Below are 19,573 nucleotides of genomic sequence, written 5' to 3'. Positions count from 1 at the left end.
AAAACAACTGAATGAAGAGGAGATAGGCACCCTTCCAGAAAAAGAATTCAGAATAATGATGGTGAAGATGATCCAGGACTTTGAAAAAAGGCTGGATGCAAAGATCGAAAAGTTGCAAGAAAAGTTTACCAAAGACCTAGAAGAATTAAGAGCAAACAAACAGAGATATGCAACACAATAACGGAAATGAAAGATACACTAGAAGGAACCAATAGCAGATTGAGGCAGAAGGGCGAATAAGTGACCTGGAAGACAGAATGTGATAATCACTGATGCACAAAAGAATAAAGAAAAAAGAATGAAAAGAACTGAAGACAGCCTATAAGACCTCTGGGACAACGTTAAACGCACCAACATTCACAGTATAGGGGTCCCAGAAGGAGAAGAGAGAGAGAAAGGACCCAAGAAAATATTGGAAGAGATTATAGTTGAAAACTTCCCTAACATGGGAAAGGAAATAGCCACCCAAGTCCAGAAAGTGCAGAGAGTCCCAGGCAGGATAAACCCAAGGAGAAACACGCCAAGACATATAGTAGTCAAACTGACAAAAATTAAAAACAGAGAAAAGTTATTAAACGCAACAAGGGAAAAACAACAAATAACATACAAGGGAACTTCCATAAGGTTAACAGCTGATTTCTCAGCAGAAACTCTACAAGCCAGAAGGGAGTGGCACGATATATTTAAAATGATGAAAGGGAAGAACCTACAACCAAGAATACTCTACCCAGCAAGGATCTCATTCAGATTCGACGGAGAAATCACAAGCTTTACAGACAAGCAACAGCTAAGAGAACTCAGCGCCACCAAACCAGCCCTCCAACAAATGCTAAAGGAACTTCTCTAAGCGGGAAACATAAGAGAAGAAAAGGACCTACAAAAACAAAAACAAAACAATTAAGAAAATGGTAATAGGAACATACATATCAATAATTACCTTGAATGTAAATGGACTAAATGCACCAACCAAAAGACACAGACTGGCTGAATGGATACAAAAACAAGACCCATATATATGCTGTCTACAAGATACCCACTTCAGACCTAAGGACACATACAGACGGAAAGTGAGGAGTTGGAAAAAGATATTCCATGCAAATGGAAATCAAAAGAAAGCTGGAGTAGCCATACTCATATCTGATAAAATAGACTTTAAAATAAAAAATGTTACAAGAAAGGACATTACATAAAGATGAAGGGATCAATCCAAGAAGAGGAGATAACAATTATAAATGTATATGCACCCAGTATAGGAGCACCTCAATACATAAGGCAAATGCTAACAACTATGAAAGAGGAAATGCAAGGCAGAAATAGAGACACACATGTAGAGAACAAACATATGGACACCAAGTGGGGAAAGCGGGGAGGGTTGGGGGGAATGAATTGGGAGATTGGGATACCAAATTGTACACTCTAAATATATGCTGTTTATTGTCTGTTAACTGTATCTCAATAAAAGTTATTAAAAAAAAAAACCCAAAAGTAAATTTGTATGTAATCCCACCCAAAGAGGACCACAGTTAAAGTCATTTGTTCATTTGACAAAAAAAAGTTTTTTTGGCTGTGCTATGCTGCGTACATGATCTTAGCTCCCCAACCAGAGACAGAACCTGTGACCCCTGCAGCGGAAGTGAGGAGTCCTAACCACTGGACCGCCATGGAATTCCCCCATCTGACAAATACTGATTTACTACCATTGTTTGAAGAAAATAAAACAGGGTCAAGGGTCAGGGAGAGGGGCTGGAGAGTAGAAGTAGGTGTCCGCTCAATAGGTGTTTGCTATTGTAGTTTTTTGGGTTTTTTTTTCCATATTGTAGGATCATATAAAAATTGCCATTTTCTTTCACATTTTCTCATTAGCATTCCCAAATTCTTCAAAGACATCATTTTTACTAGCTGTGTATCATTCCATCATGGATCTATGTCCTCATTTATTAACCATTGCTTAGGGATAAGTATTTGGAGTGCTTCCAGGTTTTCACCATGATGTACTACCCTGCAGTTAACATGTGGTACCTAAGTCCTTGTCCTCCTGGCAGCTTAGCTCTGAACTGGAGTTCTTAATGGGACACTACTGGGTCAGAGGGTAGCAATTCTTCTAAAGCCCTTCATACATATTTGGCAATGAGCTCTCCAGAAAGTCTGGTTCTGTGACTTGCTCACCTCTGCCTCTTAGTAGAGAGGTCCCAGCCACATCTGTGGGGGAGGGGGTTGAGGGAGGGAATCCAAGACCTGCATGGCCTTGGGTGGATCCCTGCGAGTTTCTGGGCCTCCTCACATCTGTAAAATGGGCTCATTCTCACAACAAACAGAGGTGTGTTCTTGTTTTCCCTTTGTCTGCCTGGGGGAAACAAATTCAAGGATGGGAGGCTGCCCTCATTTTCACAGCTGTAAGCTCTTCCTGGCAGCGGTATGTAGGCAGCAGGACGTACTGGACCCCCTTGGCCAGTAAGCAGAAGGAAAATCAATGAGAAGAGAGAATCCTGAGATGAGTTTGGTAGTTGGTTTTCTCCAGGACACTTGTAGACTCTGGGACCCTGGGCACCAGGCAAGGGCCCCCTGACAGGGAGGCATGGGTGGGGAAAGGGAACCTGGAGACAGGGGGAAACTTACCAGCTCCTCGACTTTGCTAGAAGTCAGCTCATCCATGTGCAGATGAATCTCTCTCCTTCCTTTCTCATTTGATTGCTTTTTTTTTTCCTGGCTGTGCTGGGTCTTCGTTGCTGCTCACAGGTTTTCTCTAGTTGTGGTGAGCAGGGGCCACTCTTCGTGGCTGTGCAAGGGCTTCTCATTGTGGTGGCTTCTCTTGTTGCGGAGCATGGGCTCTAGGCGCTCGAGCTTCAGTAGTTGCAGCATGTAGGCTCAGTAGTTGTGGCTCACAGGCTTTAGAGCGCAGGCTCAGTAGTTGTGGCCCACGGGCTTAGTTGCTCCACAGCATGTGGGATCTTCCCGGACCAGGGATAGAACCCGTGTTCCCTGCTTTGGCAGGAGGATTCTTAACCACTGTGCCACCAGGGAAGTCCCTTTATTGCTTTTTGAAAAAAATGTATATTTATTTACTTATTTATTTAATTATTTTGGCTGCACTGGGTCTTAGTTCAGCACGTGGGATCCTCGTTGCCTTGTATGAGATCTTTGTTGTGACATGTGGGATCTTTTAGTTGTGGCATGTGGGATCTAGTTCCCTGACTAGGGATTGAACCCAGGTCTCTGGAACTGGGAGCTCAGAGTCTCAACTGGACCACCAGGGAAGTCCCTCATTTTATTGTTTTTTAAAAAAATCACAGTTTGGTAATTCCCTTACAGTCCAGTGGTTAGGTCTTGGCGCTTTCACCAAGGGGGACCGGGTTCAATCCATAGTCTGAGAACTAAGATCCTGCAAGCCATGCAGTGTGGCCAAAAGAGAAAGAAAGAAAAAAAATCACAGCTTCATTGAGATATAATTCACACACCACAAAATTCACCCTTTAAAAATGTTCAATTCAGTGATTTTTGGTATATTCATAGAATTGTGCAATCATTACCGTGACCTAATTACAGGACATTTTCATCACCCCCCAAAAAGAAACCTGTACCCATTAGTAGCAGTTCCCTATTTTCCCCTCCCTAACAGGCTCAGGCCACCTGTGATCTGCTCTCTGTCTTTATGGGTTTGCCTATTTTGGACATTTCATATAAATGGAATCCTACACTATGTGGTCTCTGTGCCTGATTCTTTTCACTTAGCAGCATGTTTTCAAGGCTCATCCATATCGTAGCATGTATCGTACTTTACTCCTTTTTATTGAGGAATAATTTTCCATGGTGTGGGGATACCACATTCTGTGTATCCATTCATGGGTTGCTAGACATTTGTCTTTTTTTCTACCTTTTTGTTATCATGAACAATGCTGCTGTAAATGTTGATATAAAAATTTTTGTGTGGATATGTTTTCAGTTCTCTTGGGTATACACCTAGGAGCAGAATTGTTGGATCACACGGCAATTCCACGTTGAACTGTTTGAGGAAAAAACTGTTTTCCAAAGTGACTGCACCATTATACAATTTCACCAGCAGTGGATGAAGGTTCTGATCTCTGCACATCCTAGTCAATCCTTGTTATTGTCTTGTCTTTTATTTTAACCAGGCTTGTAGGTGCAGAAGTGGTATCTCATGGTGGTGGTCTTGTCATTTACTACTTAAAATGCACATTTTAAGTAACAACACATGTTCCTTGTAGAAAATTTGAGAATATAACAAAAATGCTGTGATGGTCTGTTTTATATGTCATTCGGCTAGGCTGTAGTCTTCAATGATTCAAACACTAACCTAGGTGTTGCTGTGAAGGTATCTTGTAGTTGTGAGTAAATCCCATAATCACTTGATTTTAAGTAAAAGAGATTGTTCTAGGTAACCTGGGTGGATCTGATTCAGTTTATTGAAAGGCTGAAGAAAAGTGACTCCTTCTGCAGCAGCTCCACCTGAGCCTGAGGGTCCAGCCTGCCCTTCCCGACAGCCTTGCCGCTCAGTTTCTGGCTTACCTGATCAGCACAGCCCCCAGCCCCACCATGGAGCAATCCAATGCCTTGCAGCAAATCTCTTAATATAGACCTTACAGGTTCGACTTCTCTGCTTGGACCCTGACTGATACACAAAGAGGAAAACTTTGGCCCCCATAACCCCACCATCCAGAGGTCACCAAGGACAACATTTGCTTATTTCCTTCCAGTCTTTTTTTCCCCTTTCTATCCATGTACATAAATATTTTAAATAAGCTCACGGCCTCTCTGGTTTATATCACCGTGCACCTTAAATTCTTTCCCACAGGGTCCACGTACTTTTCTCCCACAGGATTATTACTGGTGCAGAGGAAGGTCATCCACTGTCCCCCCTAGGTTGCACAGTTGCGTTGCTTCTGCATTTGTACCGTATCAAACAGTACTTGTGCTTGCATCATAGCTAGCACTTGCTTCCGGGAGAGAGGCCTTTTTTTCTGGCCATTACTGTGTGTCCTTGGCCAATTCCAGGACCTGACTGGGTGGCTGACCCTCTGAGTCACCCGTGAAGGCCAGGGCTGCAGGCACCTGGCACTCCTGAAAGGTGAGCACCAGCCTGGAGCCCAGCCCAGCCCTGCCAGGCCTGCTTTCCTTGCACATAAAGGAAAAGTGCCTAGTCATCGCAGTCTGCAATTTGAGTAGCGGAGCCAGGGCACCTCCCTGGGTGGGGAGCAGGGAGCCACCTCAACAGCCCCCATCAGCTCCTGTCCGGGGGTGCCGTGCCAGGCTCAGACAGTGCTGTTGACAGGGCACCTCTAGGGCAGCCGGGCCTGTCTGCATGGCCTGCGGGATGGAGTGGGGAGAACTGTCACCCTGTCTCCTCTTCGGATAGCTCCTGGTTTCCCAGCGGGTGGAGATGGGGTTCGTTCCTGTGGGTATTAAAGGTGAACATTTTTGTTCTGTTGTGGGGAGATTAGTGGATTTTCTCCTGGGCAGTTGTTGAGTAGCTGAAGTGGTGGTTATTTAGGGTAAGACTGCAGCCCTCTGGAGAAAGGTACGGAGAGGGATTGTTTCCCTGTTCAGAGCCACATGGCTCCTCCTGGGAAACATGAAGCCGTCACGGTGCTTGGCCGGGAGGAGCAGTCAGCAGCTACAGGAAGTCCCAAGCCCAGGTTGGTTGCCCTCCAAACACAGTGGCTTTTTCTCCCCGCCCCGCCCCCAGAATTAGCAATGACATCTAGTCAGTTTTCCTTCCCGTGACTTTGGGGCCTCAGTTGACCCCCTGATTCACTCATAAATCAATTCACTCATTCGTTGCATTTACCAAGGCCTGTGCTAGATATTTGGGGAAGATGATCCTGTCTCAGTTCTCAGCTCACAGGTCACAGGTCTGCAGGGGCCATGCAGCCCTGTCCTGTGAGCCGTACAAAGAATTGCCTGCTGAGGTTGCAGATCAGGGAAGGCTGCAAGGAGGAGGTGACCATCGACAGCAAATTTTGAAATAACAAACAGTATTCCCTGCCACCAAACTCTACCTGTGTCATGCTGGCATGGGTGAGGGGGATTGAGACAATAAACCCATTTCAGATCTGGACCTCGGCTTCTCTGCTGGGCCAGTGTCCTGGCAGGATGCCTCTGAGCCGCTTCCCCCACCCTGGCCTAGGGCTGAGAACGCCCTCTGAGAGCCATACCTGTGAGGGAGCAATAACAATAGGTGACTCCACTGTCCTTTCCAAATGCACTTCCAAGGCCTCCAGGGACTTGAAAGCTTTCTCCATGTTCCACAAACCCAGAGGGAGGGGGTGGGAACAAGTCCAGTTCAACCCTTGCCTCTGCTGCCCTCTAGCTGGGTGAACGTGGACAGATGGCCTTCGGCAAGTCACTCAATGGCCAGGTCCCTCATCTGGAAAATGAGACAACCACGTGTGTCCCCCAGGTGGTCGGGAGGGTGACATTTATTCTATTCCACAAACAGTGATGTGCGTCCCTGCTCTGTGCCACACTGTGGGTCCTAGAGAGGCTCCTGAAATCAGTTTCCCATGGAGCCACAGTCTAAGCGGACAGCGCAGGTGTGCGTGGGGGTGTGCACGTGGTGTCCAGCACTGGGTCTGGGACAGAATAGCTGCTACCCCCAGCCCCAAGGGTCAGATGGGGACCAATTGTGTGTGTGTGTGTGTGTGTGTGTGTGTGTGTGTGTGTTTCTCTCTCTCTCCCACCTTCCCTCCTACCTTTCTCTGAGGTTGAGCCACCAGCCATCGCACCGGCCCATCATTTAAGGGCTCCAACGTCCTTGGGGAGTGTTAATTAATAACCTCGCCATCTTGGGCTGGAGCACAAACAGCTTCTAGGTCTCTTTTTGGGCAGGAGCCCAGTGAGTCAGGGCAGGTGATGGAGGGGTGGGGGAACGGGCTCCCAGGTGTGTCAGCACTGGACGGGCCCTTTGTGGAAGAGCAGCCGTCTTTTGGGTGGAGGGGAGAAGTGTGAGTGAAGACCAGAACTCTTATTTACGGAGACATTCTGAGAATTTGTGTAGTTATGTCCAAGCATTTACATATTTAATGTGGACATCTGATTATAAATTACTTTAAAACTTTTCCTTTATATCACAATTAAGGTATTATTTAAACACTATGTAGGCATAGGCTACATTCTCTATGAATTCTAGGTCAAAATGATAAAGGTAGAATGACAAAATATTTGTTTAAAAGGGGGTAAGGTGGGGCTTCCTAGGTGGCGCATTGGTTAAGAATCCACCTGCCAATGCAGAGGTCACGGGTTCGATCCCAGCTCCAGGAAGATCCCACATGCCGCGGAGCAACTAAGCCCATGTGCCAAAAAAAAAAAAAAAGGGGGGGGGGGTGAGGTGCCTGCAGGGGTGGAGCCCCTGGTGCAGACCACATGCAAAGTGAGGGTGTTGCCGGCACCACTGCTAGAGTCCCCTTTCCCATAGGGGGGCCTGTTGGGGTAAGGGTCAAACAGAAGTCAGGGAGGCTTCTCGGTGCCAGCAGGACAGGAGAGGATGGGAACCCACCTGTCCAGGGGAAAGACCCCTGCCTGGAAGAGGCCGGGAGGGGCAATCTCTGGGGGCAGGGACACGTCAGACATAGAAATGACAGAACGGGGCTTGGGTAGCAAAATGTGTAGGGGTCCAGATTTTGTACATGCTTCAGAAGCCAGGGCCCCATTGCCAACACTGTGAGAAACTCCACTGAAAACGGTGGTTGGTTTGCTGGGGGTGCCTCTAGAGCTTTGCCAGGGCTTCAAGCAGTACCAGACCCATCTTTCTGGAGTGACAGGGACCTGCTAAGAAAGCAGCAGTTCCTGTGGGCTGTGGCTGCCTTCTCGGCTCCACATTCTGGGGCCCTTCTCAGACTGCTGGGCTGATGTCGGTCTAACCATAGCCAGTGCCCCTTCCCCTTCCTGGGATGACAGGAAGTTGGTGTCCTGGGTGGCCGCTTCCCCAGGCTGCACTCTGAATGGCTTCCACCTCCCAGGGATGTGGGGAGGGTTAAAGAATGCACACGAAGCACACAGCACACGACAAATGTCGGTTATGATTGCTTGTGGGATTGTACTTCAAATTCATTCAAACTCACTTCAAAGAAGTGTTTGTGAAACATCATGTAACTGTCACGTTGCCTTTGTATCACCTCCTTCCGAGCCATTCTACCTGTTGGGCATAAGAAATCTCTTAACAGTCATCTTTACTTTTTAGCTAATTTGCCTGGTGAGCCTGAAAAGATGTGTGAATAAGCCCCACCCTCTCGCCAGGTGGGAGGGTTATGCTGTGAGCTTGGCAGCAAACCCTAAGAGGTGGAGAATCTTGAATTGATCCAAGCCCTTTAGAAACCTGTTGGCATCTTCCCATTACATGCAACAGAGACCCCCAAATGCACTGTCTGAAAGAGGGAATGCAGGCTGGGCTCCAGGGTTTGCTTGATTTAGTAACTGTTTCTTGCCGCTCTTCCCTTCTGCTTTCCAAGAAGCCGGCTTCATCTTTATAGGAAACCCCACAGCTGGATTTCCAGCTGCTCGTCCAGGAGAGACAGGCTGGTTCCTGCAGCTCTGACAGACACAGAAGCCTCAGCAATTTCTTACTCACACACTTACTCAAAGACCAGGTATTTTTTTCGCCACAAGATGAACCAGGATCCATAAACAGTGAATGAAAGCGTTGTTAGAAACAACCAGGAAGCCTAAAACCTCTACAGCTCTTACTCAGGACCCACTGGCCTTAGCTTTTCACAAAATTCCAATGAACCTGGTTTACTAGGTCATGACAGCTGAAAAGCAGCAGGTAAGCAGGTCAAACTTTTAATAAACAGAGGTAATACGTGACTTAAGGAACTACAGAAAGCAATCTGGAATAACATCGTGGAGGCAATGGAGTCAAGGAAGGAATTCTAGACCAGCCCTCCGGTCTGCTTGGCTTCAGGTCCCTAACTCAGTACCGCCTTACTAAGCAGCAGCCTTTGGCACATCCCTGTCACTCTTGGCTTCAACTCCCTCCTCCCTAAATTGGGTTCAAGATCAAGAAAATAATGTGTTGAATGAGCATGCATTAGTGATGACTGGGGTGTGTGTACAAAAGTCATAAAGCAGGAAATTCCCTGGTAGTTCAGTGGTTAGGACTCTGCACTTCCAATGCAGGGCCCGGGGTTGATCCCTGGTCTGGGAACTAAGATTCTGCAAGCAGCCAAAAAAAAAAAAGTTATAAAGCAAGGGTTAAGCATATACTCTGCTCTACGAAAGCAGGCAGGGATAGCAGACATTTAGGGAGAATGTCACTTGGAAATACACTTAATGTGAACAGTTATTAGGGACATACATGATTAACACTTTTTTTCCTTTTCCTTATTTCCCATTACGATATTTTACTTTTTTCCCCTCCCTCTTTCCTTCCTTATCATCCTAGATGCCTGGCACATAATGACAGCTCAATACACATGAACTGAGTGAATCTGGCAAGTGCCTCGGAAGATACAGTCCCCCATAAAACAGTGTTTTTGATCATGATTAGACCTGTACCCTCCATCTGCAGAAACAACGGAATAGAGTTGTTTTGTTCTCTCACCCCACTCCCTCTCAGCAGTAGGGGGCTCTGGCAAAGTGTAGCAACTCATTCAAAAGTTCCTATTTCTGTAAATTCAATAAAAACACAATTAAAATTTAGTAGGTGCTAAAACTTGGTTTTGAACTTTTATTAAAAAAATATATTTGCAAACATATAAAATTTAGGATGAAAAATGCTCATCTGAAAACAGGTAATAACTTAATATTTGCAAACATACACAGATGGTATAAAATCCATACCATTAAAAATGTTAGTGATGCTGTATTGCGCTCATGGAACAAAAATCTTGCTGTAATCCCAGCGCTTCTCACGCCCACGTTTCAGGGCGCGGAGACTCTGGTACACTGAAGGTCATGAGAGCCACATGGCCAAAGCAGGAATACAGAATAAAAAACCATTCAGAACACATATTTTAAAAACACGTTTCTTAAGGAATCATACAGATAAAAGGGAAACACAATTTTGCATTTTCCCCATTCAAAGGGAACGATATTGCATCATAGCATTTCAGGTGAAGATGTCAAATACAAAACCGAGCGAAACATTGCACACATCTCTCCTGCTAAATTTGCTGAAAAACAGGCTACCCTCGAGGCCCTGGCCCACTCAGGGAAATGTTCTCAAGCACAGCTTTTAAAAAGCTCAGCGTAAGTTGCTTTACTTGTTTCAGATCTTAATATTTTAGACACCTGAAAACACAGGGCACTGTTGGTTCCAGAAGGCCCTTTGAATACAACTGAAGAAAATCAAAGACAGGTAAGAAAGAGACACGTGCTCAGCAGCAAACGCGCAGCAAGAATGCAGGATACACGTCCCTGTGATTCCTCGTCTTCACTCTCGCGGACTGAGCCCACTCGTGCCTGTGCCGCTTCTCATCCCTCTGTGTTTCGTTTTGCCCAGAGTTACAGTATGATGGCTGATTTTGTTTTTTAAGCAGTTAGGCACCTTCAATTTCATGTTGCATTATTAGTAATACAATGGCAGTTATGGCCTCTACTACCAAAATGAAAAAATTGCAAACTACATTCTTTGGGGAGGAGAGTAATAAAGCTGCATGGTTTAAAAATATTTACCTAGTAGAAGATTTGATGGGGTTTAAAATTTTTACAAGAAAACATCGGTGGCAAAAGAACAATTCTTAACATGCAAAATCGGGTCATATTCTAAACTAAGCCTGTGCATCCTCTGGCAGAGAAGGACCCAGGTCAACTTGGGCTCTTAACAAAACCCCACTCCCAAAGGCCTTTCAAAGTGAGCCACGGACATTCACGTTCACATGCAGACGGCATGAGTGCTTCTCCTGAAACTGACAGTCACTTGCAAACTCAGGATTCAAAGTCACACCTTACAAACCTCGGGAGAGATGCACGATGAGGAGGAGCTTCTGCCTTAAAGGAACAAGGCTGTTTGGGAGGTGGGAGTCCATTCAAAGACACCATGTCAACTACAACAACAAAAAAGCAGTGCCACCCACCCGCGTGAGGGTGGGCATACAGACAGACACGGTGACCTAAATGCAGGTCACCTGGAGTCCTGCAAACCTAGCAAGAAGCATGTCTGTTTTGGTGTCCATTTTGATTCAACTAAGGTTTAAAACTAAGATTCCAGTAAAGTCACCGCAGCAATGTAAACATGCAACCTAAACTAGCATGAGGTTCTGGACAGAAGCCTGAAAGAGGAATAAGGCAACTCAACTGCAACTTTCGGGCCAGGGTCATCCAACTGCAACTGTTCAGGCTTGGCCTGACTTTTCTAGGGATTCATTCTGGCCTGAACTTCCTTGTCATTATGATGGTGAACTTCTGGCTTCTGAGTTTTCAAATGCTTTGAAAACATAAATTGGGAGCTGAAACAGGTTTACCCTTTTCAAGTCTCCATGACTTGGGCACTTAAAGATTTACTTTCACACTAAGGAAAACTTATCGCAGATTCTCTTTACTGTTCATCATGTTCATTCCTTGGATTCAAGGGTGAAAATTAACAGATTTGATTGCAGACTCTCTTCAGGATATTCTCTCAACTCTCTCATAATATTGCCCATACTCAAATCATCATTTCAATTCAAACGTCTATCATAACAAGAATCCCTCAATTCTTCCTCTTACCAAACCCCACTGAGACTACACCTGGGATGTGAGCAAACCTACCAGGGCAACCGTTTTCTGAGAACAGCCACGTGGCTCCCTGGACACCATCTCCTGGTGTCAGCAACACTTCACATCTTACTGTAACTTTCTCTTTCCCGGGTGATGCGCAAGCAGTTCATTTTTGGTTGCTGAATTTACACATTACCTTTGAAAACAAACTTCCTAATTGAGTATAAGAACTTAGAAGCTTCCCAGACTTCTGCACAATTCACAAATAACTAGGTAGATGCAAGAGAAAACACTAAATTGGGAAGCAGAAGAGTTGCCTAGGAAGCATGTTTAGATTAACAAAAGCCAGTCAAGGTATTCTTTATGCTAAAAAACTAAGAGCAAACTAAAACAAGTATGTAATTCACAAGTAATTTTCTAAAATCTCAGCTAGGAAAAAAAAAATCTACGGATTTATGATTGAGTTACCATTAAAGCTTAAATGATTGTTCCCGAGGAACCATCACATCTGTCAGCATTATTCACAGCTAATCCTTATGCTAGCTGGTTGAGCCAATTGGGTTTTTACCCCATCATTAAATAGTGCTCAGAAAAGTAAGCAGTGCATCTTAATTGGTTAAATACTACAAAATGACCTGTATCATAGAAACGAAGACACTTTCATTCAAAGAATATCTTAAAATTACTATTGCTGAAATAAATCAAAATCTACATTAAAATATTACTAATCACCATTACATGCCATAAAAGAATAAATATAAATCATGGCAGATCAATAGCAGCATAACAAAGCATCTTTACATATTTTCACACTTTGGGCTGCAAAAGTACTCACAGCCTAGGAATACATTGGTAAAGTTCTGAATTTCACACTTTGTTTTTAATTCCATATTCTATAATAAAGTAAGGGCAGTGTGAATAACAGCTCCCTTTTCTGCATAGCTTTAAAACTATTCTCAGTAGACTTGAGGAATGGAACCAGAATGGCTTTGTCAGATTGGTCCACTGGTCCTTTTGTCAAAGTGTTAAGGAAAACAATTAACAATGACTTCTCACTGTGTTTAGACAGAAAAGGAAAATAAGGCTACGATTCACACACAAACTTAACATTTTCAGAACCACTGGAGAGTAACTTAAAGTGAAGATTTTTGATAGAATTCGGGCCTTACCAGTCCCAGCCTTTACTTTAAAGGAGTGCCATGCCTGCTCCCACACCCCAGCAGGGCCTGCGGGGCCCTATTCAAACTTATCCCCTCACTGGGAGCCTGCTGCATGGCAGCACTGGGGACACTTAAAAACAAAACACAATTAAGAAATTTCAGAACTTTTAAGGCCCAAATGGGGGATTCATATAAAATATGCTTCACTTGAACAAATCAGTCCTAATTTGCCAGCTTAAACTTTGACCCTTAAAATGCAAAGCTACTTTGCACAGAGCTGACTTGTGCTCTGTTCAGAACTTGACTAGCCGCCCAATGCTCAAGTTTTTAGCAGGGAGTGGAGGGGAGAGGGGTGTGGCCTGGGCTGAACTCTGACTGCTGCAAGGCTGGTGACCCCTTTCCCCTAAGACCTTTAATGTGAAAGCGAGCTGAAAATCAGATTCCTTATTTCACAAACTTGCTTAGAGCTGATGAAAACACCCACACAACTTAACACAATGTTTTTTTTTTTTCTTTTTTCTTTTTTTGTCAAAACAAAGGTCTGCTGGTGATGCTTCACAGTGAAACCTCCATTATCACTGAGAACGTCACTAGGAAAACATTCTTAAGTTTGTTGAGTCTCTTTCTCATAGGCTCAATTTCAGGATTCTCAAAACTCAACGTTCTGTTTAAAAGTTTCCATGATGAAGCCTATTTGTTTCTGAGGTCGACATTCTGCCTTCAGATTTACTCTGCTCCAGTCATAGGTTGTGGTTGTCTTTGTTCTTGGTCAGAACCTGCAAGTAGACTTCATGAAGTGTACTGAGGAAGCTGGAATCATTCTGGAAGAGATGGTAACGTCACATTTACCTCATTAGAGCTTACTGTTTTACTAATAGCTTAGGAATACACGATTTGTGTAACTAATTACCCAAAGGATCCTACCACCCAGGGACAGCTATGGTTAACATTTTGGTAATTCACTCAGATATTTTTCCACCAGGAAGAGAGAAATCTGGTCCTGGCTAGTCTTGAATTTTCTTTATGAACTGATTTTCTAAGAGAAGTCATACAATTTTTTTATTTTTAAAGAATGAAAATTCAAAGACTAAATTGATATCCTACATACCTTGATTAGATGTATTAATGTATCCTGGAGCTGAGACTTGCTGAGGATAATGGAAGGCTTTCTCTGATTTTCTGACATTCCAACAGTGAGAGGAGAAGGGGAGCTTGGTTTCCTCTCAAGGTCTGAGGACCTCGTAACTGTCTGCTGGAAAACACTTGGGGACAGCAAGACTGAGGACACTGCCGAGGTTGTTGCAGGAACCAGTGGGGGGCCTGCCACCTGCAGGGGAACAGTGGTCATTTTGCACCGAAGTGTGGAAGCCAGCAGCCACGCCCAGAGTAGTGGATGGCTGATGACAAGCATATGCAGCAGGAGACTGGAGCCCAGAGTCCAAAGCTAACTATCTGGGGTTCAGAGACACAGTCGAGAACAGCATCTGGGCACTTCATGTCTGGTTAGGAAGCTTGTTAGCTGAAGGATGAAGAGCCCATTTATATGATAAGGAGGCCCTAGAGTTGTTATGAGAAGCCAAGCCCGATCATCACAGAAGGGGAATCTGATAAATAACAACAGGATACGCACAGTAAGGACAGTCCTGTGATAAATCAAACATGTAAAGTTTTTCCATAAGGGGGACAGAAATGACTGGAAGAGGGTGTGAAGGAACTTTCTGAGGTGATGGAAATGTTACATACCTTGGCTGGGTCGTTACCCAAGGGATATACATGTGTTAAAATTCAAAAAATCTGCATTTTACTATATGTAAGTTTTAATTCAATAGAAAGAGAATTTAAAATACCCAGTTATGTGAAGCACTAGTTTCTTTCTTTCTTTTTTTAAATATTTATTTATTTATCTAGGATGTGCCAGGTCTTAGTTGTGGCATGTGGGATCTTTTAGTTGTAGCATATGGGATCTAGTTCCCTGACCAGGGATTGAACCCAGGCCCCCTGCATTGGGAGCTCGGAATCCTAGCCACTGGACCACCATCATGAAGTCCCAATCATTAGTTTCTTTGGCAGTGTTCAATGCAGTTATTATATCATCACAGGTATCAAAGAAATAATTTAAAAAACATAACACTAAAATCTACCACTTTTATTTACATGTACTTCTGGGCTAATAATGGCTAACCATCAGAATATACAAAAGAGTAATAATCAGTATTTTTAATAATTCTCACATTTGATACAATCGACAGAGAGCTATATATTTCTCCCCTCCTATCTGTCACCCTCCTCATTTACAAATAGCCAAGAGCTTGCCATAGTTTTGAGAATGTGGTTTCTGGGTTCTGAACCATTTAGGTTTTTTTTTTTTGGTGCAACACCAGGCTGAGTGCTCCCGCCGATCACCATGCAGCAGGACAAGCTACAGAAAAGACCTGTTAACAAGACCAGTCAGAAGCTGGCTTTAGTTTAAATTCTGAGACTTGAGGAGAGGCGCAAAGGCTCAAAAGTAAATGGAATGTAAAAGTTTAGGAACTGAAAAAAATAAGTGCGCATGTCAAGGTTGGTAGGTAACGGAGGATGAGGACAACTTTTGAAAAATGAGGCAAGGGAGAAGCAGCAAGGCGCAGAGCACACAGGCCTGGGAGGCTGTGTCGTCAGAGCAATGGGAAGCCAACGAGAGCAGGGTAGTGACACTGCCCTCTGTTTACTGGGACACCACAGCTCTTCCAGGGCAAAGACTATCTCCTACTCGCAGGGACCAGGCTAACTAGCTCTCAGCAGTCGCCCATTCACAAGCGCTGCGTGAGTGCCCCTGCTGTGGCCCACCCTGCCCTCCCATACACACAGTCAGGGAAGACATCATTGTAGACAGATGACTTGAGGACTGCAGAGGCCACAGCAATGAACTCTGCCTAGGGGAGCAGGAGGGGGCATCTAAGACAGGCTTAGGCTTGAAAACGAAAACTTTTCACTTGAGGGACTTCCCTGGTGGCGCAGTGGTTAAGAATCTGTCTACCAATGCAGGGGACGCGGGTTCGATCCCTTGGTCCAGGAAGATCCCACACGCCGCAGAGCAACTAAGCCCATGAGCCACCACTACTGAGCCCACACGCTGCAACTACTGAGGCCCACACGCCTAGAGCTCGTGCTCCACAACAAGAGAAGCCATCGCAATGAGAAGCCCAAGCACCACAATGAAGAGTAGCCCCCGCTCACAGCAACTAGAGAAAGCCCGCGTGCAGCAATGAAGACCCAAGGCAATAAAATAAAAGATGAACAATAATTAAAAAAAAAAAACAAATAAAACTTTTCACTTGAGTGATAATCCTTTACTTCACACTTAGCAGAAGAACTTAAATATACGGTGCTCTTCAGAAAAAGAGAATCCTTACCGGGATAGCACTGGATAACACCTTAGGCTGGGCAAAAACTTCAGGATCCTGGTTTTGCTGCATAGACTGCAGTGTTTAAAAACAAAAGATGAACAGACGTAGCACGTTTCAATTAAGATTTCTTAGTTAATGGGAAAAAAATCTGTGTTAGCAGTAGTAAGGAATAGTTCAGACATAAGCTGGCTCCTAGAATCCTGAAGGGAGAGGCTGACCAGAACTTGTGACAACGCAGGATGAGAGCTTCGGGACGGCCCCCAACCCCCTCAGTTCCACCAGAGGACGGGGTGAGTGCAAAGCCTTGAAAGCATCTCTAAGGGAAAAGCTGAAACCTGTGCCTCTTATAAGAGCTGGGACAGCCTAAGCACATGTTTGCTGGTGAGGCTATAGAGATGCAACAACCTGGCAGCGTGATACCTCCTGATAAGGTGATTTAAACACTGGGCAGGCGGCACTAAACAGTCTTCATACAGTGTCACATGCTAAATTTCTGCATACTAAATTTTATCCCCATTCACTGGGAGACAACTTCCTGTTGTAGAGCAAATACATTAGAACTCAATAAAGCCCCAGGTCCTAAAATTCGATACTGCCACATAAATGAAAATGTACACGTTTGTAAGCTTCCCCTGCAAGGAGGCATGCTGGAGAGCAGGATGCTGTCCCAGAGGTCAAAATCTGGAGGGGGCAGCCTTCACCACTGCTGGTTGTACTTCCAGAACAACAGGAACAGTGACAGCAGACACATTTCAGGGGTGTGATAGCTATGTGTTAAAGAGAACATTCTATCTGCAGACAAAAATGGCAAAAAATGACAATTTAATGATGCAACCAGGATGTTAGGTTTCTTCTTTTCCTGTATAGTATTTCAATGGAATGGAACGAAATACTCCATTAACTAAGAAATAATATTCCATTATTATGATGGGCTCTTCTATATAATATTATTTGGTAAAATGTGAAGGGCTGGGGATTATAATTATTAAAGGGCATGAGACTAAAACCCTGAAGGGTTCTACCCCCTTTCAAGTTCTGTGATCTTGCACAAATCACTTCAAATCTGACCCGATTTCCTCATTTGTAAACTCACTAACTGTATAAATCACTGAGGGACAAGCTCTTCTTCACTCCCACATCCAATCCACCACCAAGTTGCACGGACCCTACTTCTTAACAAATCCATGTGTCCACACTCCCCAGCGCAAGCCTGAGCGACTGCCCAGGCCTACTTCCTGATGGGTCATTCTACTTCCATCTTCTCCTTTCCCAGCACAACACCTGTAGTTCAAAGCACTTAAAAGACTCCCCAGGGCCTTTAGAACAAACCTCTAACTCCTTGACACGATTTACAAAGTTTTCTCATCCATGAATACCTGTTGCCCCTGTTCCCCAACGTTTCTTTCCACATAGATGCAGCCACAGTTCAAGTTCAGCAAATGCCCTCTCATGTCCAGGCCTCTGTATGTGCTACTTTCCTTGCCTCCACACACTCTTCCTACCTCTAGAATAGGTCTGGCTAACTTCTACTGAGTCTTCAGATGTCAGCTGAGCATCAGTTTCTCAAGGAAGCTTTATTTGAGCCCAGACCTCCAAATCTGGGATGCTCTTATGGCAGCCCTAATGCGCCTGGCACAAGGCAGGCACTCAGTGAGAGTACTGAGGCAGCCAGGGATGGAACAAAGCTTGGGATAATCTGGATCCGTGGTCCTGAGTCAAATAAGGACTCCTGGAACAGTTAGGCAAAAATAAACAAAAAACTCTAAAATGCACACCCAGGAAGGAAAATAAAAATACTGTTTCTTAGCTTGTATCAGCTGAAATGACTTTGGGAAGTGAACTGAGTTACAACACCAGTTACCCGTGGTCTGGTTGATCACTGCAGGGCTTCTCACCTCTTCTTTTTTCTAGCCCCTGACACACTCAACAGCTGTCTCTTTAAACAACTCTGTCTCCTGTCAATCACAGGCTAGGTCTTTGCAATTTCACCCCACGCAGTTATAGCCACCCACCCTCCTGCCAGTACCTGAAGGGGAGCAAGCACCATGTTGCTCAGGGAGGCCGAGGCTCTCACTGCTGTTGTCTTAGTGGGAGGCTCTATGAAGCTCTCAGGTGTGGCCAGCTGGCCAGCTGCTGAAGAAAAGCTGGGTGCCACTGCACCTTTCCCAAGTGACTGTGTCTGTATTTGGTCATGCTGTGGGGTCAACCTGAGTTTCTGGAGAAGATCAACACTTGGGAGGGATGTACTGGCTGTGTTTGTCACGCTCAGTGGGGCCCTGAATGGGCTCTGGCTGGCAGTCAGACTGGTGTGGCTCAGCTCAGGGACTGGCTGATTCAGGAGTGGAGACCTCTGTCTAGGTGTGGTCTTCACTGCTTGCATCATGGTGGTGTTTCGGGGTAAGCTTGGGGGAGTCTGTCCAGTAGAAGCTTCTGCTGGTAGAGTAGGACTGAGCACAGGGTGCAATGGGATCGCATAGCCTGGGGCCTGCTTTTCACTGGACTGTGTGATGGAGGCAGGAGTGATTAGCACCGGGGTGGTGACTTCAGGTTGGACTGAGTGGTGAGCAGCAGGATGGACACCCAGGTTTTCCGACGGAGGGGCCCCTCCTGGCTCAAAGGAAAACGGAAGGAACGAGCTGGGCTCTTTCTGGGAGGCATCTCCTGGCAGCTTCTCCACTTCTTCTGCATCCAGACCCACCACTGTTGGCTGTTCCTTTGGCAAAGAGGTTCCAAATAATTCTTCCACTGTCAGATGTTTGTGTCCAGATGGAGCAGACTGAAAAACAAATCAAACCACCCAATGAAAGAAATCTCTTGCAAACTAGTGTAACTAAACTTCTTTTCCATCAATTAAGGCAGTTTGCAGAAGCAAGGATGGGTGGAGTCTGAAAATAGGAAATGGAACAAACTGAAGATGTCCTCAGGATTAAGGCCAAGGTGCATCTGGTCTCCCCAAGGTGGTAGATAGAAATCTGCATTAGTAATAAAATTCAAATTTTCGGGACTCTAGGTGATAGATTAGAAGTCACCTTTTTTTTTCTTGGCACACATATATAAGGTGAAGGTGCAGTTACTTTACTACAAAGTTAATTGTGCCTAACTGCCCCATGTCAGTCACACATGGTAGAGAAACTGCACTCAAGAGGAGTGAGGGACTAAATGCTGATCAAGCGATCCTATCTTTATTTTCACGATTTTTTGACTACAAGGTAGGCATTGCACCTTGAGAACTAGGCCTCAAATATCAGAAAATAAATTTAACTATTAAAAAAAAATTAAAGTACAGGTGATACATTATATCAGTTTCAGGGGTACAACACAGTGATTCAATATTTTTATAGACCATACTTCATTTAAAGTTATTATAAAATATTGGCT

At 44.8% G+C, this 19,573-nt stretch overlaps 1 protein-coding gene across 5 annotated transcripts in view; it reads right to left on the bottom strand.

Moving 5' to 3' along the window:
* Positions 1-9,652: 9,652 nt before the first annotated feature.
* The window catches only part of DCP1A (decapping mRNA 1A), a 52,921-nt gene continuing 43,000 nt past the window's right edge, over positions 9,653-19,573 (bottom strand). For 4 of the 5 annotated variants that reach the window (XM_057705090.1, XM_057705091.1, XM_057705093.1 and 1 more), the window contains 4 exons: positions 18,222-18,971; positions 16,202-16,267; positions 13,918-14,136; positions 9,653-13,630 (listed from right to left, as the gene is read on the bottom strand). In XM_057705090.1, the coding sequence (XP_057561073.1) occupies positions 13,550-13,630; positions 13,918-14,136; positions 16,202-16,267; positions 18,222-18,971 (1,116 nt within the window). In that variant the 3' untranslated portion in view covers positions 9,653-13,549. Of the gene's footprint in view, positions 13,631-13,917; positions 14,414-16,201; positions 16,268-18,221; positions 18,972-19,573 lie in introns of those variants that run through there. The other variant, XM_057705092.1, reaches the window with a different exon arrangement.

Source organism: Hippopotamus amphibius, chromosome 13 (assembly GCF_030028045.1).
Source record: "Hippopotamus amphibius kiboko isolate mHipAmp2 chromosome 13, mHipAmp2.hap2, whole genome shotgun sequence".
Classification (NCBI taxonomy): domain Eukaryota; kingdom Metazoa; phylum Chordata; class Mammalia; order Artiodactyla; family Hippopotamidae; genus Hippopotamus; species Hippopotamus amphibius.
Note: the sequence above shows the minus strand (reverse complement) of the source record. Positions and strands in the feature narration are given on the sequence as shown.